General features: G+C 43.6%; 1 protein-coding gene across 1 annotated transcript in view; it reads right to left on the bottom strand.

Annotated features, from left to right (window-relative positions):
• Window positions 1-25,002, bottom strand: part of STAB2 (stabilin 2) — a 175,307-nt gene that overhangs the window by 138,064 nt on the left and 12,241 nt on the right. The window contains exons 2-3 of the mRNA XM_040407847.1: window positions 21,508-21,641; window positions 19,066-19,181 (exon numbers count right to left, since the gene is read on the bottom strand). Coding sequence (XP_040263781.1) covers window positions 19,066-19,181; window positions 21,508-21,641 — 250 coding nt within the window. The remainder of the gene's footprint in view (window positions 1-19,065; window positions 19,182-21,507; window positions 21,642-25,002) is intronic.

Genomic DNA, 25,002 nt, shown 5'->3' with positions numbered 1-25,002 from the left:
GTCTGGTGGAAACTGACAACAAAGCGAGACCTTCTCCACTTCTGGCTGAGGAAATAAAAGGCCTCAGACAAGAGTTAAGAGGATATATGCTTTCCACCTTTGAAAAAATGCACAGAAAATCGAAGGCGTCCTATTATTCACAAGATAATAAGGCGGGGAAGTTGTTAGCTTCGCGTTTTAAGGCCCGGTGTATTAAAAGTAGAATACCTCATATTATTCATCCACATACGCAGGAGAAGATCTATTCCCCAATAGATATTGCCAATGGCTTTAAGGCGTATTATGCTGATTTGTACAACTTGCGTAATACCCAACCTACGCCAGATGAGATCAATGCTCAAGTTAACCACTATCTTAGGTCCCTGGAGTTACCCGCATTGGATAGCTCCCAGCTTCTAGGTCTTAATTCTCCGATTGAGGCCGGGGAGGTGGAAGCAGTGATCACGTCCCTTCCAAGAGACAAGGCGCCTGGCCCGGATGGCTTTGCCAGTCACTACTATAAGGAACTAAAACAGATCATTAGCCCCTTTCTAAAAGAGTTCTGTCAGTCAGCTATGAATCGTGGTTCCCTGCCAGCGGAGAATTTGCAAGCTCTAATAATAACTCTCCCCAAGCCTGGCAAAGAACCGGACAGGCCCCAAAATTTTAGGCCAATTTCCCTGCTAAACCAGGATGTAAAGATCTACGCGGAATTATTGGCCACTCGGTTAGCTAAAATTCTCCCAGCACTCATTCATGTGGACCAAGCGGGATTCGTCCCGACCAGGCAGACTTATTACAATACAAGACGCCTCCTAGGTATTTTGCACCACGTCCAGAGATATAAGATCCCTACATTGGCTCTTGCTCTCGATGCGGAGAAGGCCTTTGATAGGCTACGCTGGGCCTTTGCCTTCTCAGTACTGGAAACTATGGGGATAACGGGACACATACTCACAGCCATTAAGGCACTGTATAGCAATCCTACGGCTAGGACATTTGTGAATGGTGCCTTATCTGATATATTTGAGCTCACAAATGGGACGCGTCAGGGGTGCCCCCTTTCCCCCCTTATATTTATAATAGCCATGGAGCCATTGGTTCAGGCGATAAGAAGGAACAACGACATAACAGGGGTTACTATAGGTGGATGTTCTCATGTCATTTCCCTGTATGCAGATGACGTCTGCTTAACCCTAACCAACCCTCTAGTGTCTCTAAAGGAAGCAATGGCTCAAATTTCCCAATATGGGGTCCTTTCATATTACCACTTGAATGCCTCCAAAACGCAGGCCTTGCCTTTTAATATGCCGGGTCACCAGGTAGGAACTTTGCAAAACTTATGGAAGCTTGACTGGAGATTGGATAGCATTAAATATCTAGGAGTAAATGTGTCCTCATCCCAAAGCCTGCTGTATACCCAGAATTATGAGACTTTATTGCAATCCACGGAAAGGGAACTCTCGGATTTTGCCAAATATGACACCTCGTGGTTGGGGAAGATTGCCGCGTTCAAAATGTTTGTCCTGCCCAAGTTCTTATACTTGTACCGCACCCTACCAATTTCCATCCCTGATAAATTTTTCTCTAAAGCACACTCATTGTTATCTAAATATATATGGAACGGGAAGCATCCTAGGATAGCTCGAGAAATAATGATAAGGGAACGCAATAGGGGGGGCCTAGCATTACCTGATTTGAAAATATATTACATTACTTCGCTAGTCTCCATGTTAAAGGGGTGGACTAAACCCTCTCAAGATCTACCATGGGTCCAGCTCGAGGCTTCCCAGGCTGCTCCGTATTCCTTGGAGGGTCTGTTAAACCTGCCATTTTGGACAATACCCACTCCCACACAGTTAGGCCCGGTGGTGTCAGCATCCTTGAAGGCGTGGTCCAGGTATCACGTCCTAGCAGACGCAGATAGTCCCCCTACAATTGCTTCTCTCCCCTTTTCAACTATATGCGCATTGCTTCCCCAAGCAGATCTGTCGATTTGGGCGTCAGCGGGTATACTAACTGTAGGAGATTTATTGGTGCAAGAGGTGTTGCAACCATTTCAGTGGATCAGGGACAAGTTCTCTATTCCTAACCAAGAGTTCTTTAAGTATCTCCAGCTTCGTCACTTTCTGCAGGGCCTGCGGCCATCCGGAGTAAAAGTGGACAGATTGGCTAGGTTGTATCTTACCAGTGGTCTGAAAGGCCTGAAATCCCTTTACAATACCATTCTTCACTCAGAGTCCTTTAAACGTTCGCATTTGATGGTGGCGTGGGAGAAGGACATGAATCTGTCTATTTCTGAAACGGAATGGCGGCAGGCCCTCGGAATGATACACAAACATTTAAAATGCGTATCCCATGTGGAATCTGCTATTAAGACGGTTCTACGGTGGTATTATACCCCGGATAAACTAGCAATAATGTATGACTCGGTCTCAGATAGATGTTGGAGAGGCTGCGGGGGTAGAGGTACTTTGTACCACATTTTGTGGCAATGCCCTGAGATACAAGCATATTGGTCGCAATGTAAAGGGTTATTGGCTGAACTTATGCCACGGGGAGTGGTTTGGTCACCGCAAGTGGTCTTACTATTAATAGGTCTTGGCGCTTTACCGGTCCGCTTAAGGGCCATTCACTGTATCTTTTGTGTAACAGCGAAGCTACTATTGTTACGTAAGTGGAAGTCCCAAGATATACCAGATATAGCTGAATTGACAGCTGCAATTAACACTTCTTATACGTATGAGAGAATTATTGCTATGGGAGGAGCGGGGTATAGTAAATTCCTCCTAAATTGGAAACCGTGGGCAGACTCTAGTTACAGTGTCCAATTTTAACACTACGGACGAGATATAGGGAGGCCCCTTTGCAAGCAGGCGAGCCTGCAATTGTCTTGGGCTGGGAAAGGTTTGTTGGAAGTTGGGAAGGTTGGCCATTGGCTTAGGAAATAGTAGACTTAGGTAGCCACTTACTCCTAATCAATGCTAACTTCGCTGATAACAGGCATTTATTGTATTAAAGTGATACATTATATGGTTTGCCAATCGGGAATGCCTGAGGCTTTTATGTTCCTTTATACCTTGTTAAACTTAATAAAAAAATTATTGAATCAAAAAAATGGAAAATCTGCCAAAAAAGTGAAATTTTAAAATTTGATCTCCATTTTCCTTTAATTCTTGTGGAATGCCTAAAGGGTTAACAAAGTTAGTAAAATCGGTTTTAAGTAACTTGAGGGGTGTAGTTTCTACAATGGGGTCATTTATGGGGGTATCCACTATGTAAGCCCCACAAAGTGACTTCAGACCTGAACTGGTCCTTAAAAAGTGGGTTTTGGCAATTTTCTTAAAAATTTGAAGAATTGCTTCTAAACTTCTAAGCCTTCTAACGTCCTAAAAAAATAAAATGACATTTCCAAAATGATGCCAAGATAAAGTAGACATATGGGGAATGTTAAGTAATAAATATTTTATGAGGTATCACTTTCTGTTTTAAAAGCAGAGAAATAGAAATTTAGAAAATTGTGAATTTTTTAAAATTTTTGGTAAATTTTAGATTTTTTCATAAATAAAGGTGAAATATATTGACTCAAATTTATGACTATCATGAAGTACAATGTGTCACGAGAAAACAATCTCTGAATGACTTGGATAAGTAAAGACATTCCAAAGTTATTACCACATAAAGTGAGATGTCAGTTTTGCAAAATCAGGCCTGGTCAGGAAGGGGGCAAATGGCCCAGATGGGAAGTGGTTAAAGGGAATCTGTCAGCGTGTTCATATGTGTGTGAGAGAGTAAATGCAAGGCGGCACTGCCTTCACTGACGTAGCCTTCAATGGTAAGGAACCGTAAGTGTGGTACACAGAAGTTGAGGCAATGATGCACGATAAGGAGCGAAAGGTTGAAGTAATCGCGGCACTCACCAGAGTAGAAAAAATGTTGCTGCTTTATTAGAACTTCCTTAGAAGACGATACATAAAGAATCCAGGGGCGGACACACTGTTGCAAGCGGCGACGGCCGTTTCGCGTGTGGGATCGCGCTTCCTCGGGCCGCTTGCAACAGCGGCCTGAGGAAGCGCGATCCCACGCGCGAAACAGCCGTCGCCGCTTGCAACAGTGTGTCCGCCCCTGGATCCTTTATGTATCGTCTTCTAAGCGTGTTCATATGTGCCCTCATTGCTGGCAAAAATTGTTTTAATATATGCAAAAGGACCTCTAAGAGCAATGGGGGCGTTGCAGTTACACCTAGAGGCTCTACTCTCTCTGTAACTGCCACACCCACTCCACTTTGACAGGGAGAGGTAGTGTAAACATCATCACTCCTGGCCTTGTCAAAGTGCAGAGGGCGCTGCAGCTGCACAGGGTGCAGAGCCTCTAGGTGTAACTGCAACGCCTCCATTGCTCCTAGAGGCTTATTTGCATATAAAACATATTTTTTCTCAGTAATGCAGGGACATATGAACATGGGACCAACACAGATGTCTTCAGCTGCCAAGCACACATGTAACAGGTCTGCCAGTTTCATAGGTACAAATCTGCTGACAGATGCCCTTTAAGGTTGTTGTAAAGTGGATAAACAGAAAAATGTGCTGACAAGCAAATTCATTTTGACCCTCATCATTTTTAATATGTCTCCTTTGACAATACAAGTGAAAGTGCTTACAGAAAAAATTCCACAAGAATGACAGGGCAATGAGAGAGTCATAGTTCAGAATTCCTTGGGGAGCAGGGGCTGCATTGTATAGAAAAACTGCTTGAAGTACATGAAAAACAAAAGGGGCAACAACGGAGTCAGGAAGTGTATGGAAAGTCTAGTGCTAACATGCACCGTGTCCTCTAGGTTCTGCTCTGAAAGCAATATGACTGCTCAGAAAGTGTGGCTGGTTTAAAAGTTCACGATGTACAGTTGTATAGTATGACACCTAAGACCAGAACATCCAAAAGGCAGACAAGTGACTTTAACGAAATCTTTGTGGCAATTTTTTTCAAAGTGCCAGAAAAACACGGGATATAGACGCAGCATTTGGTCTATGGCCTTTTACGTCCATGACACTTTCTCAAGGCCTGATGTGAGATTACGCACGCTTGTTTAAATTGCTCAGCATGCCACACTAGCTTTTTTGTGGTCGGGCTTAGCAGAAGGGCTGTGATCTCTTGCAGGATATCAGATTTATGCCAAAAACTGGTGTAAATTATAGTTCAAATCTATGTCAGCTCATAGCTGGTATGCAGTTGAGTTTCTGGCACGCGGACTGAAGACCGATGCGCCAAGAATCCTTTGCCTCTTAATAAACTTGGAGCATTTTGCATCAACACCAGTCTATACACCACTTGCTAACACTTCAGGAAGGTAAGTAGAGACCGGAGAGTGGTGAAGCTGGAGAGGCCAATAAATTAGCAGGTATGTGCTTTATTCCTTATTTGCAGCTACAAGATCTTCTTGTACAACTTTAAAGAGTTTTTGTACTTCTGACAACTCCTTATCGAGCTTTTTTTGGTTTTGCATATATCTTTCTTTTTGACACCCTGTGAGATGGAGAACTAAATGGTATTTAGCTTGTAAAATATGTTGCATTTGAGCGACTTGTTGAATGGTGGGTATAATTATAGAAAAAAATAATGTATTTTAATCACACTCCATAAAAATGTTTCAGAACCTTAAAAGCAAAACAATCTTTCTTAATATTGTACGTATAAATAGGGTTATCTTGCATTATCCACCAAACAGCCAGAAAGACCCTGTTCCATGAAGGTGTTGCCCTGCTTTCCATCCTACACCCCTGTATATATTGAATTATCTGCACCCTTAGTGAATGCAGAATGTGAATGTGTGTCAGTCAATGGTCACAATCTTAAACACATAAGATAAAAGCCATTCTGTCCCACTTTCAAGTGCCGTTTAATAGGTTACTAATTAGGATGAGTTTTCTCTGCTGAGGAAATGCAGAACAGATAGTTAAGTCTACTTTGTCATCACCTTTAGAACCTGTCCGCTGCCACTTTCAGGCTCAGGAAGGAACTGATTGTTACGCATGTTTTCAAAGCCAGTCTCTAACGCTTTAAGATAAGCACAGGGGTTATTTGGACTCACATAGCTGACAGCAGAAACAATGCCCAAACATTATTCTAACAAGCTGTCCCTCAATTTTATGTGCAGGAAGTTTAGGAAAAGGAAACTAGTATGGATAAGACACTGTTAACTGTAGAAGAGATACCTCTTCTACAGAAGTGCTCCAGCTTTTACTAAGTGATGACACCCTCAGGATAGGCTAACTTTTATGTACTCTAGAGAATAGTTTAATTATGTGAATGCTATTGCCCATAGCAGTGTCGGACTGGGGTACCTAGGGCCCACCAGTGAAACTTATTTTGGGGGCCCACCGTACAGATACATTCAAATATAATAAAAAATCTAACAAGTTTTTATATGAACATAGGCTGTTTGAGGTGCTGTACATTAAATATATAAATGTAGGGCAGTAAGTCTACTGTGTTATGTGCCACTTGTGCAGGGGGTGGGAGACTAGGGGGCCCACGTAGCTCAGGGGCCCACCGGGGGATTCCCCTGTGGGCCAGTCTGAGCCTGGCCCATAGCCCAGGACATTCAGCTGATCGACGACAGACTATTCCCAAATAATTCCAAAATAATTTTTCTGTGTCAATTTAAATTTACCATGACGGCCACAAGGAGATTGGCCTCTACAGGAACAGAGAAAGGTTAAAAGCCCCCCCCCTCCACCATCACCAGTGTTTTCCGTCCCTACAGAGGCCAGGGCAGAGAAAAGTCTCCCTGTGGTCACAGGGAGATGAAGAGGAACGTGGAACATTTATGCATGTGTGGATCTCCTGGTGAGGAGAAGGGTGCATCAGCACTTATCCTGGAACCACTGGGATATGCGGGAGGGCTCGCTCTGGTTAATCTGGGGCCTGTTCCCGAGGTGGCGTCCTCCTCCTGGCCCTTCGTGGCTCAAGCAGATTGCGCGCACCCAGCGCATTAGCGCTTGTGTATATTGTCACTTCCGGTGTGTCCAGGAAGTGATGTGGGAGGCGGCGATGCGTGGCAAGGATCTCTATACAAATGCCGACCGGCAAAGTGAGGAGCCATGTGTTGGACTGATCTGGTTCACCATGTGTAACACCTCAGAGTTGTGTTATTACATGCCTCTACCCTGCTACTATCTTCTAAGAGCCTTTATAATGTCATCAGATATAATTTACATTATGTCTTGCACAAATGTGCATGCAAAACTATGTTAGCAATTGTTCATGTAATTTGCCTGGTTATCAGTAGGTGGCAGCAACCCATTGGCAGGTACAAGCTAGAGTTTAGTGTATCTGAGCTGGAATAGATTATTCCAGCTCAGCTCCCCTTCTGTGGAGAGGTGGGGTGGTCCCACATCCTTCAGCATGGGTGGAGAAGGAAGTTAGTGTTAGTGTAGCCTCCCCCTTGCTAGGGGAAGGCTGTGTGATAGTGTCCAGGAGAACCCCTGTATAGGGAAGACAGCAAGGATCTAGTCTCGGCTGAGACTTTGCCATATACCCAGCTTGAGCACCTTCAGCTCAGCTGGATGAGGAAAGCAGAACCTACAGACAACCTCCAAAGTTCCAGGAAGACAGCATCCCCTGAGAATTTGTCTGTGAGATAAGTCCAGAGTCCTAGGAGAAGCCAGTTCCTCCTCAGCTAGTCTGTCCCCACACAGCAGAAAGCACCAGATAAGTGCAGAAGCTAATCCTGCCATAGTTACAGAGCTACCAAGCAGACGTTTTATCCTGCAAGCTCCACATTTAAAGCAGAAGTACTCATTCCTGCTAATGATTGCCAAAACCTGCTGGGACCAAGAGACCAAAGATGTATACTGCTTGGATGCAAGTTATTTCAAGTAAAGAAACGTTTGAACTTCATCTAAAGGTCTGGTCATTTCTTATACAGAATTCCTCTATTACTCCTACTATCACTACACTCAAATTTATTGCAAGGGAACCAGGAGCCAGGAGTCCAGCCGTACCCAGGTAGGAGATACCGTGACACAACTACCACAAAACTATAGAGACATTATAGGCCATTACACCACTCTGGCTTTCCTAATCTGGGCCAATTTTACAACACCTTGGAAGGGCCCTGGGATAGTACCCTGTGCTCGCTGCAATTGGCGTTACGTCACATACAGAATATATTATCCACCTGACCCAGACACTGCACTAAAAGTGGCGTCAGCGAACCCGTTCCTGGCCACAGCACATGTCAGTCCCGGAACCACCATCGCCCAGAGAGCTCGATGCTCCTACTCAGCCTCCCGTAAGTTCCCTGCGGGGATTACTTTTGTTTAAGCACTCTTTGGGATTCACTACTTAGTGGCCTGCTATTGTGCACTGTGGTGTCCTCCCTGGCAGTTATATTTACCCTTCAAAATTTTTTGGTCTGTTCTCGCCTCATAGGTTGCCAAAGAGGCTCAGAAGAAACAAAATGCATTTCGTGTTTTAAAAAGTTACTGGATGGGTACTCCAAAAATATCTGCAAGCAGTGCATTTCCAATATTGTCCAGGAAGAACGGGTTTCTCTATTGGATGAGGTATGCTCTATGATTAAGGATGAAGTTAGAGCTTCTTTATCCCAGAGGTTGGAGTCCAACCTGGGACCCTTGCTTCCAAAAAGACAAAAAAGATCACCTATGTCCTCTTCTGACTCAGAAGATATGGGTGATGAGGCTTCCTCTTCCATGCTCTGGGAGGAAGAAGACCTCCTTTCTGACGCTGAAACATCGGAGGGCAGGAAAAAATTATATTTTTTCTCTGAGGATATGTCGGACCACCTTAAAGCAGTAAAAACTACCATGGGGGTGGTACAAGACATCCAAAACCCTCACTCCGTTCAGGAGGAAATGTTTGGGGGTCTGAGTTCCAAGAGAGCCAGAGTATTCCCGATTAACGAGAATATACGTGAAATGGTCCTAGAAGAATGGTCAGAGCCTGAGAGGAGGCTAGGTATTTCCAGAGAATACAAAAGCCATCTATTGTTTCATCCGGTTGAATCTAAATTATTTGAGATTCCCAAGATGGACCTACAGGTCGCCAAAGTAAATAAGAAAACCTTGTTGCCCTTTGAGGATGCAAGAGATCCTATGGAAAGGAAAGCGGACGGCCTGTTGCGTAAATCTTGGGAAGCATCTATGTTTAGTATAAAATCCAACATTGCAGCGACCTTGGTAGATCCATGTTTCTCTGGTTGAACGAATTGGAATCCCATTTGGAAAAATAAAACCTCCAGAGAAGAGATAATAAATTCTATACCTCTCCTTAGGTCGGCAACAGCGTTTCTAGCAGACTCTTCAGCTGAATCCATCAGATTTTCAGCCAAGGATGCAGGTCTTTCCAAAGCAGCATGGTGGGCCCTCTGGATGAAATCCTTGTCTGGGGACAAACCATCAAAAATGAAATTATGCTCCCTTCCCTTTTTTCGGGGGAATACGTCTTTGGGCCGGTCCTAGACACAATCTTGGAGAAGGCCTCGGATTAAAAGAAGGGCTTCCATGAAGATAGACCTTATAGAAGGAAAGCTCCCTTTTGTTCCTTTCAGGGCCAGGACAGATCCTACAAAGGGAAAGGCAAATTGGGCCATTGGAGTTACCACAAAGGGGGCAGAGGCGGGGGTTTCTCCTTAATCCCCAGAATAAACCCTCTGAGAAGCAATGATGCCAAAGTGGGGGGGAAGACTGAAGAAAAGGTAACCTGAGAAAAGGTAACATCAAACCCTTGGACCCAGGAAATAGTCCGTGCTGGCTACAAAATATAATTTTCTTCAGTTTCCCCCAAAAGATTTTTAGTATCAAATCTGGGATCAGGAAAAGTTCAACGTGGCATTTGGGAAAACATCAAAGTCATACATCTTGGAGTTGTAAGTCAAGTCCCCATCTCAGAACAGGGTTAGGGATTCTATTTCAGCCTCTTTCTAGTAAAAAAAAAAAAGAGGGGTCGTTCCGGATGATCAAAAAATTTAAAATTCCTAAACAAATACATAACCTACAGGAAATTCAGAATAGAATCCCTAAGTCCCTTGATAAAGAAGAACACATGAATGTGTACGGTGGACCTAAAAAGTGTATATTACCACATCCCAATCCCCCATAACTCTCAGAAGTTTTTAAGATTTGCTGTAAAAGACCAGCTTGGCAGCATTGGCCACTTCCAATTTACTGCTCTTCCGTTTGGGATTTCCTTGGCTCCCAGAATATTCACCAAACTAATGATCGAAATAGTGGCATTCTTAAGACACAAGAATCTGAATGTAATCCCCTATTTAGACGATTTTCTACTAGTGGGAGATACAGCACATGAAGTGCTTACGGACTTAGACACCTTTCTAAATACCCTGAAAGAACTAGGTTGGATTATCAATCCCCAATAATCTTGCCTTCATCCAGCAGTCAAGTCCTTCCAGCGAAAGAAAATCTGCTCCCTGAGAGAAGCTATGAGACTACTGGGTACTCTAACGGCTTGCATCCCACCCGTAATGTGGAGCCATCTACACTTCCATCCCATGCAGTCCTGGATCTTGGACATCTGGGACAGACAATAGAAATCTCTGGACTTCAGAGTTCACCTCCCAAGCCAGGTAAAGTCATCTTTAAACTGGTGGATGACAGACAACAATCTCTCTCGGGGGGTGTCCTGGAGGAAATCGCCTCACATACAGATCAAGACCGATGCCAGTCAGTCAGGCTGGGGCGCAAAAATTTTAGGACTCCTATTACCAGGGTTCATAGCCTCTTTCGGTAAGCAGCCAATCATCAGACTTCAGGGAGCTGAGTGCGGTATGGCAGGCATTACAGGCAGCAGAGAAGTCCCTCCAAGGCCAACACCTAATGATATTGTCAGACAACACAACTACGGTAGCCTACCTCTAACATCAGGGAGGAACAAAGTAAAAAAATACTCCTATCGATTTCAAACAAAAGATTTCACTGAGGAGAGGAAAATGTGAGATCCATATCGGCAGCTTACCTCAAGGGGGTTCTAAACAAGGAGGCAGATTATCTCAGTTGTCATACGGTGGACCAGACAGAATGGTCCCTGAATCGGGAAGTCTTCCAGATGATAGTAGTCAGATGGGGGACTCCAGACATAGATATTTTCACGTCAAAGGACAACAAAAAAGTAAACAGATTTTGTTCTCTGGATCCCAGGGGCAATCCCTGGATAGTAGATGCCTTCGCCACATGGAACTGGAATCTATGTTACGCTTTTCCCCCGATACCAATAATCCCCAGAGTAATTCAGAAGATCCTGGAGGAAAATCCAACCATCATCCATATAACTCCATTCTGGCCAAAAAGGAGTTGGTTCTCCTCCCTCAAGAGTCTCTCAGCCTCCAGTCCTTGGCCTCTCCCTCTCCGGAAAGACCTTCTACATCAAGGTCCCATCCATCATCCCAACCCAGAATTTCTGAAATTAACTGCTTGGATCCTGAGACCGAGGTACTGAGGCATCAGGGTCTTTCGGATAAGGTCATTTCTACTCTTAAGGCAAGTAGAAAGAAGGTAACATCAGCCATATACAGTTGCAAGAAAAAGTATGTGAACCCTTTGGAATGATATAGATTTCTGCACAAATTGGTCATAAAATGTGATCTGATCTTCATCTAAGTCACAACAATAGACAATCACAGTCTGCTTAAACTAATAACACACAAAGAATTAAATGTTACCATGTTTTTACTGAACACACCATGTAAACATTCACAGTAAAGGTGGAAAAAGTTTGTGAACCCCTAGACTAATGACATCTCCAAGAGCTAATTAGAGTGAGGTGTCAGCCAACTGGAGTCCAATCAATGAGATGAGATTGGAGGTGTTTGTTACAGCTGCCCTGCCCTATAAAAAACACACACCAGTTCTGGGTTTGCCTTTCACAAGAAGCATTGCCTGATGTGAATGATGCCTCGCACAAAAGAGCTCTCAGAAGACCTACAATTAAGAATTGTTGACTTGCATATAGCTGGAAAGGGTTATAAAAGTATCTCCAAAAGCCTTGCTGCTCATCAGTCCATGGTAAGACAAATTGTCTGTAAATGGAGAAAGTTCAGCACTGCTGCTACTCTCCCTAGGAGTGGCCGTCCTGTAAAGATGACTGCAAGAGCACAGCGCAGACTGCTCAATGAGGTGAAGAAGAATCCTAGAGTGTCAGCTAAAGACTTACAAAAATCTCTGGCATATGCTAACATCCCTGTTAGCGAATCTACGATACGTAAAACACTAAACAAGAATGGATTTCATGGGAGGATACCACAGAGGAAGCCACTGCTGTCCAAAAAGAAACATTGCTGCATGTTTACAGTTTGCACAAGAGCACCTGGATGTTCCATAGCAGTACTGGCAAAATATTCTGTGGACAGATTAAACCAAAGTTGAGTTGTTTGGAAGAAACACACAACACTATGTGTGGAGAAAAAGGCACAGCACACCAACATCAAAACCTCATCCCAACTGTGAAGTATGGTGGTGGGGCATCATGGTTTGGGGCTGCTTTGCTGCATCAGGGCCTAGACCAAGCATGTCAAACTCAAAGGCTAACATGGGCCAAAAAAAACAAAATTTAAGTTTATGTGGGCCGCATCAAAAAAATAAATAAAATTTTTTACAATATAATGCAGACGGATCCGTTCTGAACGGATCAACCGTCTGCATTATATGAGCGGATCAGTCTCAGACGGATCCGCTCTGAACGCAAGTGTGAAAGTAGCCTTAGGGGCGAGAACCTGGGATCTTTCATCCCTTGTCCTATTCAGCTCTATCAGGGTGAATAGGACTTCACACTGTCCCTGCTGCTCTGTGCCTTGTGCACACAGCATCAGGGATGTTACCATGGCAACCAGGGCTTCTGTAGCATCCTGGCTGCCATGGTAACTGATCGGAGCCCCAGGCTTACACAGCTGGGGCTCCGATCAGAAGCTGCCACTGCACCACCAACGAGGGGGAGGGGAGAGGTCCCTGTGGCCACTGCCACCAATGATTTTAATACTGGGGGGGTTGAGAGGGGCTAGCGCACTGTGCCACCAATGATTTTAATGGGATGGGGGGTTGAGGGGGGGGCACACTGCACCACCAATGATAAATTACCCCTTTATACAGGAGGCTGGTACTGGCAGATCAGCAGTTAACCCCTCAGGTGCGGCACCTAAGGGGTTAACTGCCTCTGATCGCAGCTCCCTGTCAGCGGCAGGGTGCCGGCAATGCGATTCTGCTGCCGGCACCCGCCTCCTGTATTGTGTTAAAGACTGACTTTCACTATCAGGCCACACAGAGCGGCGCCCAGCGATGTCTCAGCACTCACCATTAGTCCTGGGCGCCGCTCCGTTCGCCTGCAGTGCTCCATTACTGTCTCCTCTCCTGCTCCACATGCTGCTGATTACTATCGGAGTGATGGGAGGAGACATCAGCTTCACTAGTGGGCGTTCCTTCTCCCTGCGCTGCGATTGGACAGCGCTACAGCCAGGAAGAAGGAACGCCCACTAGTGAAGCTGATGTCTCCTCCCATCGCTCCGATAGTAATCAGCAGCATGTGGAGCAGGAGAGGAGACAGTAATGGGGCACTGCGGGCGAACGGAGCGGCGCCCAGGACTAATGGTGAGTGCTGAGACATCGCTGGGCGCCGCTCTGTGTGGGAAATGGGAATAGTCCTATCATTGGTGGCTCAGTGCGCCCGCCCCTCCTCCGCCCCTCTCTCCTCATTGGTGACGCAGTGCGCCCGCCCCTCCTCCCCCCCTCTCTTCTCATTGGTGGCAGCGGCAGCAGCACAGCACAGGGGGGAGGGAGGACAGCTTCCTTCTCCCCGTGCTGCTGAGAGAACATGAGCGCGCCGATAGCAGCGCGCTCATGTTCAGAGATACTAGACTGCCGGGCCGCAAAGATATTCATTGCGGGCCGCATGCGGCCCGCGGGCCACATGTTTGACACCGATGGCCTAGACGGATTACTATTATCGAAGGAAAAATGAATTCCCAAGTTTATCAAGACATTTTTCAGGAGAACTTAAGGCCATCTGTCCACCAGCTGAAGCTCAACAGAAGATGGGTGTTGCAACAGGACAACGACCCAAAGCATAGAAGTAAATCAACAACAGAATGGCTTAAACAGAAGAAAATACACCTTCTGGAGTGGCCCAGTCAGAGTCCTGACCTCAACCCGATTGAGATGCTGTGGCATGACCTCAAGAAAGCATTTCAGACTAGACATCCCAAGAATATTGCTGAACTGAAACAGTTCTGTAAAGAGGAATGGTCAATAATTACTCCTGACTTTTCTGCATGTCTGATCTGCAACTACAGGAAACGTTTGGTTGAAGTTATTGCTGCCAAAGGAGGTTCAACCAGTTATTTAATCCAAGGGTTCACATACTTTTTCCACCTGCACTGTGAATGTTTACATGGTTTGTTCAATAAAAACATGATAACATTTAATTCTTTGTGTGTCATTAGTTTAAGCAGACTGTGATTGTCTATTGTTGTGACTTAGATGAAGATCAGATCACATTTTGTGACCAATTTGTGTAGAAATCCATATCATTCCAAAGGGTTCACATAGTTTTTCTTGCAACTGTATTTAAAGATCTGGAAGAGGTACTGTTATTGGTCGGGAGAATCTTCTCCAAATTTAACTAGACCGAAGATTCAGCAGGGTCTAGAATTGGGTCTTAGACCATCTACTCTTAAGGTACAAGTGTCAGCTCTGAGTTGCTTCTTTCATACGGACTTGGCAACCCATAGATGGATCAGAAGATTCATGAGAACGGCAGCAAGACTACGACCTACTCTAAGATCCTGTGTACCTTCTTGGAACCTCAATACCATTCTAAAAGGCTTAACTATGAGTCCATTAGAGCCGCTAGAAGACTGTCTTTTTAAATGCTTGAATCTCCCCCAGTCGCCTTGCAGATGTGCAATCTCAATTAGGGAACCTTATCTTAAAGTTCTGGAGGATAGGATAGTGCTCAGGTTAGACCCAGGTTTTCTGCCCAAAGTGGTATCCAACTTCCACACAGACCAAGAGATCATCCTTCCATCCTTTTGCAACAATCCAAAAAATAGTGGGGAGGAGGTCTTTTACACTTTAGACGTCAGACGTACTGTTCTGAGATATTTGGAAGTCACAAAAAGCAAAGGAAGGGGGTTGTCCAGATCTTCCACGCTAGATGGATTAAGTGCACAATTTCCCATTGCTATGCCTCTCAGGGTTTTCCCTGTCCAGCAAAATTGAAAGCCCACTCGACTAGAGCCATGTCTTCCTCTCAAGCTGAGAGCTGGGGCTTCCTTGGTTGATATTTGCAGGGCCGCTACCTGGTCAAATGTACATACCTTTTGTAAAGCATTACTGTTTAGATTTTTCTCATTCTGCTGATCTGTCTTTCGGACGTAAAGTCCTTCAGGCAGTAGCCCCCCCCCCCCCCCCCCCTTAATATTGTAATTTTGAATATCTCCTTGTGGCCGTCCTGGTGATATGGAAAATCGGAATTAGATTTACTGATAATTCAGTTTCCATGAGATCACCATGACGGCCTGTTATTACCTCACTTCTTATATTCTATTATTGTTGGGGGTATGATGTAATACCCAATAATTATATATTATGTCCTTTAGTTTCCCCCCCACCTTTTTTCACTCTGATAATTTTGGAAAGCACTGGTGATGGGGGGGGGCTTTTAACCTTTCTCTGTTCCTGCCCGTACAGGGTCAGGGGTCAATCTCCTTGTGGTCGTCTTGGTGATCTCATGGAAACCGAATTACCGGTAAGTTTAATTCCTATTTATTTTTTTTTATTTTTTTTCCAGTGTATATTTAAATTTTTTTGGGCAGGTTTTTCCAGAATGTGCAAAACGCAAATAATATGAGAAGTTGCACTTGATGAACGTGTCTTTTTTTTCAAACTACATTGCAATCGGAAAGTCTTCAGACTTAACTTTTTTCACATTTTGTTATGTTGTGGCCTTGTGCTAAAATAAAATTCAAGTATTTCCTCCATAATTTTGCACTCAATACCCAATAATGACAGAATGTCTGAAATCTATTCTAATTTATTGAAAAGGAAAAACTAAAATTTAGCATTGATATGCACTAAGTATTCAGACCCTTTATTCAGGATTTAGTTGAAGCACCTTTGGCAGTGATCACAGCTTTCAGTCTTCTTTGGTATGGAGCCTCAAGGTTTGCAAACGTGGATTTGGGGATTTTCTGCCGTTCTTCTCTGCAGATCCCTTTTAAGCTCTGTCTGATTGGATGGGGACCATCGGTGGGCAGCCATTTTCAGGTCTCTCCAGAGATGTTCGATTAGATTCAAGTCAGGGCTCTGGCTGGGCCACTTAAGAACATTCACAGAGTTGTCTCTAAGCCACCCTGTGTTGTCTTGGCTGTGTGCTTAGGGTCATTGTTTTGTTGGAAGGTGAACCTTTGGCTCAGCCTGAGATCCAGAGTACTCTGGATCAGGATCAAGAATATCTGTGTACTTTCAGTTTTCCCTCAACCCTGACCAGTTTCCCTGTCCCAGCCACTGAAACACACCACCACAGCATGATGCTGCCACCACCATGTTTCACTGGAGGCAGGTGATGTGACTGTTTTCCTCCAGACATGATGCTTAGAATTGAGGCCAAAAAGTTATATCTTGGTTTCATCAGACAAGACTATCTTGTTTCTCAGTCTGAGAGTCCTTTAGGTGCTTTTTTGCAAACTCCAGGCAGGTTATCATGTGTATTTTTACTAAGGAGCATGTAGCCGCAAGAGGGTTAAAAAGGCACTTATAGGGTTATTATGTCATGGTAATGTATGGTCAACACCTCAAAGATTAAAGAGGCTCACCTTTAGTGGTTATTCTGTAGGCACAACACTATTGAAAGCTTTCAAATAAGGGTAGCTGCAGCCGATGCCACAATCTCCCTGATCTTGCTTGCTAAACAAGTCAGGAGAGTTGTGGAGGAACAAAAAACAACTACCAGGCTAAAAAGTCACACGGAAGGACATCACATAGGCAATTGCTTCCAAAGGATGTAGTCCAGGGAAGAAAGTAAATCCAATAATTACTTCATTTTAAAATCTCAAATACAACACTTTGTGGGCTCCGGGGCCCCTTCAAGTAACTAGAATAATGCATTATATCTGAGACTCAGCCACAGTGGCCATTGAGTTCTTAGTCACTTTGCTTACCAAGGCCCTTCTCCCTTGATTACTTAGTTTGGTGGGGTGGCCAGCTCTAGGAAGAATCCTGGTTGTTCTAAACCTTTTCCATGTAAAAATTATGGAGGCCACTGTGCTCTTGGGGACTTTCAGTGCAGAAGAAATTTTTGGCCCCTTCATATATGTGCCTTCCCACAATCCTGTCTCCGTCCTCTACAGGCAGTTATTTCCTCTTAATGGCTTGGTTTTTACTCTGCATTGTCAGCTGTGACACTTTATATAGACAGAGGAGTGTTTTTCCAAATCATTTCCAATCAACTGAACTTGCCACAGATGTAGAAACATTTAAAAGATGATCAAGAGAAACGGGAGCCCCCGGAGTTAAATTTCAAGTGTCATAGCAAAGGGTCTGAATAGTTACTGCAGTTTTTCCTGTTAATTAGCAGAAATTTCTAAAATTCTGTCTCTCAATATGGAGTACTGAATGCAGATTGACGGGGGGAGGGGGAGTGTGGGGAGGGTGATTTATTTATTTTTTTAACACAAAGCCACAACATAACAAAAAAGTGAAAGGGTCTGAAGACTTTCTGAATGCATTGTATGTAACTATGTATAATACAATAGGAGATTTACCCAAACTGGTTTAAAGGAATAGCATCCAGATTCCATCTTTCATTTTCCAAATGAGCTCTGAAAAATGAAAAGTGGAATCTGGTTGCTATGAGCAACTAAGCCAGTTTTCCTTTACACCAGTTTTGATAAATCCCCCTGAATGTATTTTGCAGTGATTTCAACATGACTTTTTAGTAATGTAATGCATAGTGCGCTTGGTATACAGTTGCCAGGCATCTACGTTTGGGGGGGGGGGAGATACTCTTTTCTGTGATATCTTTTGTTTCACTGGATATAAACTATGTCATATGTACTCACTTAAAGGGGTTTAAGTACATAATAAATGCGTATCCCCTATCCACACGATAGTGGTGGTCAGGCCCCCACAGATCATGAGAATGGGGGCTCTGTGATCCAAGCACTCGACCATCTCCATCACTCCCAGAGAGTTGAATGGAGCAGCAATGTGCATGCGTGACCGCAGCTCGGTTCAAATGGGTCCCTGTTCTCGTGAATGGTGGGGCCCCCAGCAGTTATACCCTCGACAGTCAGTCACTATTTCTCTGTCCTGTGTTTGTAATGGGACAACCCCTTTAGATTCCAGTGTAATAGATCATTAAGGAATCATGATGTCAGCCAAATAATCAAATATTATGTGTTGATGGCTAGCTTTACAAAAAACTCCTAAAATTGATTCTGAGAATCTTATTTCAGTTCCATTCACACGTCCGTGTGTGTTTTACGGATCCGCAAAACACGGAAACCGGCAATGTGCGTTCCGCATTTTGCGGACAGCACATCGCCGGCACTTAATCGAAAATGCCTATTCTTGTCCGCAATTGCGGACAAGAATAGGACATGTTCTATTTTCTTCGGGAACGGAATTGCGAACCCGGAAGTGCGGATCCGCAATTCTGGATCCGGGCAACACATCGTGCTGCCTCATAGAAATGAATGGGTCCGCAATTCCGTTCCGCAAATGTCCAGCATTAAAAAAAACAGGGCTGAGTTCCTTCAGAAACGGCACTACAGCTGTCCACAGCTATATTTAGTATTGCAGATCCCCCTTATTCACTTCAATGGAGCTGAGCTGCAATACCATATACAAACTGTGGGAAGGTGTGGTGCCATTTCTGTAAGAAAGCAGCCATGTTTATTTACCCTTATACAATCCCTACAAAGATTTCTAAGAAAGTAAAGGTGGAAGTGGAATCCACTGAGCACATACTAGCCACTTAAAATATATTATGTGAAAATAATATTGAGAAGCAGAGAGGTTAGGTTACCAAACATATAGACACTAAACTACTGGTACTTACCCATGCAGTCAGGTCCCCAGTACCCAGGGCAACACTTGGGCACAAGCCTATCTGTGGTACATATGTGTCGACAACCAGGTAGTGAGAGAGAATATGATTTTATTTCCAAGAAATACCTTGAACAAAAGATTTAACCGGCATTTAGAACCAGACTTGACATTACATGATATTTTGTATTTTGCACAATCCTGTACTATTGAGGTATAATATTCACTCTTCTTGTGTGTATATATAGGTTTTCCATGCAGGCAAGATAAGGGCATTATGTATTAACCCACATATAGTGGCTACAGTACTGTAAAGGAAAAATCCTTAAAGTCTACCTACACCGTCAGAGGCAACTTTTGTTTATGATTGCATTTTACAAATTTTTGGCTAAATTTTTTTTTTTCAATTGGCCTTTATTAAAAATATTGAGCTCTTCTCTCACAAAGGGTTAACTGTTTTTCTAACTGTGTGACTGGTGCTTTCACTTTCACTTTGTGCCAAAACCCTTATCTCTAAACTACTGAGAGGTTATAAACACTTATTTAAGCCACATTCTTATCAGTAAGATAAGTATTGAACTTCAATGAGTGTTTGTAGGGTTAGAGAGCAGAGATAAGGAGTCCGTCTGCTCCTCAGATGACGGAAAAGACAAAACTCCACAGGCAGCTAGTAGAGCATGTCAGCTCTGTACACAAAAAAGGATTCCATATTGTTAATGAGTACAATGCAATAATAATTACACAGGCTGATTGAAAGTGCATGTAGGATGAAACCTTTTTTGCTATGATTGTGATACTTTTACATTATGTTGGCAGCACATGCCCTGTTTACACAGGGAGACGTGTTGCTGATTGCTAGTACATTTACATGGGTCATGCATGTGTAAAAGGGCGTTTATACTCAAGAACTGGAAGCATATCTGCATTTCTGGTGCATATACATATATATCTATAGTTCCAGAAATATAGCTGCATCTCTTGAAACTGACATTACCTGATGTCCACTTGTCTCCCTTCTGAAACCAGATTATTTTTAGTATTTAGAACCAAATACTGAAATCATAGTTTTTTTTATTTGTGTAATTTTAACCTGATTTGTACTTTTTTTTTTTTTTTCTAAAAAGGATTGTAGGGGCAGCCATCTTGCCTGAGCTGCTATAAACAGCATTTACAGATTTGGTTTACAGCAACCACATGGCCTGTAGGAACCTGTAGTCTGGAGATGATTCATAGACTTCATTGGAAAGTTTTCTAGACATTCTATGTGACATGAGCAGAGGTCATTATGCTGAGAGGGAGTAAATAAGTCCTAGCCATTAGCGACTGTGAATGGAAGATTCTGTGTTATCAGCCTCCAGCTTTTATAATAGTGATATTATCTTTTATTGTAATCCTGCCTGATGATAGTGAGATGATTGCTGAGAAATGTTCTCTATAGAACAGGAAGTATCAGCCTGTTATAGGTACCAGTGGTCAGTATGAAAACTACCTAAAAAAATTTTATAACATAAAAACAAGATTTAAAGGGGTTATGCAGGAATTTCTATTGATTACTCCCGCTGATCAGTTGTTAGAAGAGATTGGTGCTCCATGAGCACAGCTTTCTCTTCCTAGGCCGCCATACATTGGTCACATGGCCTAGCTGCAGCTCAGCTCCATTCAAGTCAGTGGGGCCAAGCTGCAATACCAAGCACTGCCACTATACGATGTACAGGGCTGTCGGGAGCCGCCTGCGCTCACTAGACGGCCGCTCCCTAAAACAACTGATCGGTGGGGGGTACCGGGACTCAGACCCCTGCCAATGTGCTAATGATGACTTATCTTGAGGATAGGTCATTATGAATTCCTTCATAACCCCTTTAAACAATAGCTCATTTTCTGATGACACATCCCTTTAAATGGCTGGTATAGATGGTTGTTCATGTAACACAAGGGTCCTGCCTGCTATATGGCTTGCGACTCACTTGTGAATGGGGTCATTATCTATCCTAACTATCTATCTATTGTGCCTCACCCTAGGTCAGTGATAGCTAACTTCCGGCACTCCAGCTGTGGTAAAACTACGACTCCAAAGGGGTACACTTGCTTGGCTGTTCTCCGAACCCCATAGAAATGAATAGAGCATGCTGGGAGTTGTAGTTTCACCACAGCTGGAGCCTCAGAGGTTAGCCATCACTGCCCTAGACCTTTTAAGCTTGGTTGCATACTTTTATTTTATAGAGTGGGGTGACTGGTTAAGGGTATGTGCTTATCATGACAGTGTTATTTTAGTGTTTTTTACTTTTTCGGCTCCCGTTTGCCCGTGTCATTGATGTAATAAAGATTACATGTTTTTCATATATATTTAGGTACGTGGTTGTTGAAGTACCCCTCTGTATATTTGATTGTGCCCATGCATTTGTTTAAATAGTCCTAAAATTATTTATATTACAGATATCTGAAAAAGGAAAATTACCGGCAGTCTCTTATTCCACTTCCCATGGTAAGTTTCGTAAATCCAGTGGTGCAATTCACAGCAGCATTTAAAGAGCACGATCTGCAGTCAGTCTTGGATGAAATTACCTTTTTTTCGTCACACCGGTTCTTTACCTGTAGTCAGAAAGTAAATACATTATAGCCAAGGACGCAACAACAAAATAAGTAAGAAGATCCACCTAAAGACGGTGGGTGCATTTTTGTAAAGTTTGCAGAATTTCAGACCTTATCAAAATACTCTGGTGACATTTTATCTTTTTTATACTTTCATAGAGAACAATAGGTGCAATGGCATAACTACCACCCTAGCAGCTACAGCACCTTGTGGTGGACAGGGGGAATGACTAGATTTCAACGTACCTGACATGTTGTCCTGGACAGTTACGCATTGTGTGTTTTCTCACTACCGGATGTCGACACTGACTATATCTGAACTTCCCAAGTTGACAAGTTGTGCATTTGTACTGCATTTCCAGGAGGGACTCAGTGGAAAAAGGGCTAATGGGACCTCTTCATGCATTGATATGGTATTTTATATACAATGTATATACTGTATATCAATAACAAAAGACGCTTAGTAATTCTGATGTGTCAGGATGGCGGTTTTCCACAGGCAATTTAGTGTTAGTGAGTGGCCAAAGGGAAGGAGGGCTCCTAGTGGATAAAAGCTGTAGGAGTGACATAACTAGGAGGTGGCGCTGCGCTAGGGTAACATAAAAAAGATTGACTCCTATACAAATAGTAAATAAAATTTTACTTTAATTTACTCTCATAAGCCACATTTTGGTTTTAACCTAACACCTATGAGGCACCAGAAGTATCCTGATATATTGAGGCCTTGAAGTGGCCCAATGAATGAAGGGTGATGACGTCATTGCATCCTGCTGCCTGTGCTAGGGACACCTCTATTTTGTAGTGACAATGATATTACTACTGTAGGGGCACAAAGGGAGGCATTACTGTGTAGAGGGCACAAAGTGGGCATTAATACTGAATGGAGACACAAATGGTCATTATTAAGGAAAGGAGTACAAAGGGGGTACTATTACTGCGTGAGGAACAGAATGACTATTATAGTGTGGGGAGCACTAAAAGGGGCACTATTACTTTGTTGGGCCTATAGGGGGCACAAAAGGGGGTATTTGTGGCACAAAGGAGGCCACTATTACCATGTGGGCACTGTTACAGTTAAGGAAGGGGAGTTTGTGTAGTGGTGTGTGTTTTGGGGGGGGAGAGGTTCAGGAATGAGGAGCCAAAAATATATGGGCAACAAATTATGTTGGTCTTGGCTAATGGAGAAGAAAAAGGGAATGTGAATGACTGCAATGATAGATGATGTCACCTGTGAGTCACTGGATTTAACTATAGTTACTTATATAGTCCATAAGGTGCCTGTGTAGAACTGGTATATGCAGTCAGTATAACTATATGGTCATTATTGTGGTAATACCACAGTATGGTGTTATAATTCAGTCACTGTGTGATGGTAATACAAGTGAAACTCGAAAAATTTGAATATCAGTTCATTTATTTCAGTAATGCAACTTAAAAGGTGAAACTAACATATGAGATAGACTCATTACATGCAAAGCAAGATATTTCAAGCCTTTATTTGTTATAATTTGGATGATTATGGCTTATAGCTTATGAAACTCCAAAGTCACAATCTCAGGTCCCCTTTGCTCAGGGAGTATGGATTAATTAGCTGACTAGAGGGTGACACTTTGAGCCTAGAATATTGAACCTTTTCACAATATTCAAATTTTAAGTTGCATTACTGATATAAATGAACTTTTGCATGATATTGTAATTTTTTGAGTTTCACCTGTATGCTTTCTTAGTCTGGTGGTATTATTTGACCTTCATATAGTGTTATTATTTGCAGCACACTTCATACGCAGCGGGTCCTGGCTGTAACCGTCATTCATTTTATTTTATTTTTTGTCATGTATAGGGGCAGTGCTACTGACCATTTTTGTAATATACTAAGAACTCTGTACATAACTGCCCCCTGCTGCCTGGCAGCACCCGATCTCTTACAGGGGGCTGTGATCCGCACAATTAACCCCTCAGGTGCCGCACCTGAGGGGTTAATTGTGCGTATCATAGCCCCCTGTAAGAGATCAGGTGCTGCCAGGCAGCAGGGGGCCAGATCCCCCTCCCTCCCCAGTTTTAAATTCATTGGTGGCCAGTGCGGCCCCCCCTCCCTCCCCAGTATTAAATTCATTGGTGGTCAGTGCGGCCCCCCCTCCCTCCCCAGTATTAAATTCATTGGTGGTCAGTGCAGCCCCCTCCTCGCTCCCCAGTATTAAATTAATTGGTGGCCAGTGCGGCCTCCCCTCTCCCCCCCCAATTAAAATCACCCCCCCATCATTGGTGGCAGCGGAGAGTTCCGATCGGAGTCCCAGTTTAATCGCTGGGGCTCCGATCGGTTACCATGGCAGCCAAGACGCTACTGCAGTCCTGCCTGCCATGGTTACTTAGCAATTTTAGAAGCATTATACTTACCTGCGCTGTCTGTGGCCGCCCGAGCGCTCCTCCTACTGGTAACTGAAAGGTCTGTGCTATAAGCAATGCGCCGCACAGACCTTTCACTTACCAGTAGGAGGAGCGACCGGCCGGCCAGCCACAGACAGCGCAGGTAAGTACAAACCGGATTCCAAAAACGTTGGGACACTAAACAAATTGTGAATAAAAACTGAATGCAATGATGTGGAGATGGCAAATGTCAATATTTTATTTGTAATAGAACGTAGATGACAGATCAAACGTTTAATCCGAGTAAATGTATCATTTTAAAGGAAAAATTCGTTGATTCCAATTTTCACGGTGTCAACAAAGTTGGGACAAGTAGCAATAAGAGGCTGGAAAAAGTAAATTTGAGCATAACGAAGAGCTGGAAGACCAATTAACACTAATTAGGTCAATTGGCAACATGATTGGGTATAAAAAGAGCTTCTCAGAGTGGCAGTGTCTCTCAGAAGCCAAGATGGGTAGAGGATCACCAATTCCCACAATGTTGCGCAGAAAGATAGTGGAGCAATATCAGAAAGGTGTTACCCAGCGAAAAATTGCAAAGACTTTGCATCTATCATCATCAACTGTGCATAACATCATCCGAAGATTCTGAGAATCTGGAACAATCTCTGTGCGTAAGGGTCAAGGCCGTAAATCCCCCTTAAACGACACTGCACCACAAACAGGAATGCTACTGTAAAGGAAATCACAGAATGGGCTCAGGAATACTTCCAGAAACCATTGTCAGTGAACACAATCCACCGTGCCATCCGCCGTTGCCAGCTGAAACTCTACAGTGCAAAGAAGAAGCCATTTCTAAGCAAGATCCACAAGCTCAGGCGTTTTCACTGGGCCAGGGATCATTTAAAATCGAGTGTTGCAAAATAGAAGACTGTTCTGTGGTCAGACGAGTCACGATTCGAAGTTATTTTTGGAAATCTGGGACGCCATGTCATCC

The sequence above is a fragment of the Bufo bufo genome, chromosome 1, assembly GCF_905171765.1.
Source record: "Bufo bufo chromosome 1, aBufBuf1.1, whole genome shotgun sequence".
Classification (NCBI taxonomy): Eukaryota; Metazoa; Chordata; class Amphibia; order Anura; family Bufonidae; genus Bufo; species Bufo bufo.
Note: the sequence above shows the minus strand (reverse complement) of the source record. Positions and strands in the feature narration are given on the sequence as shown.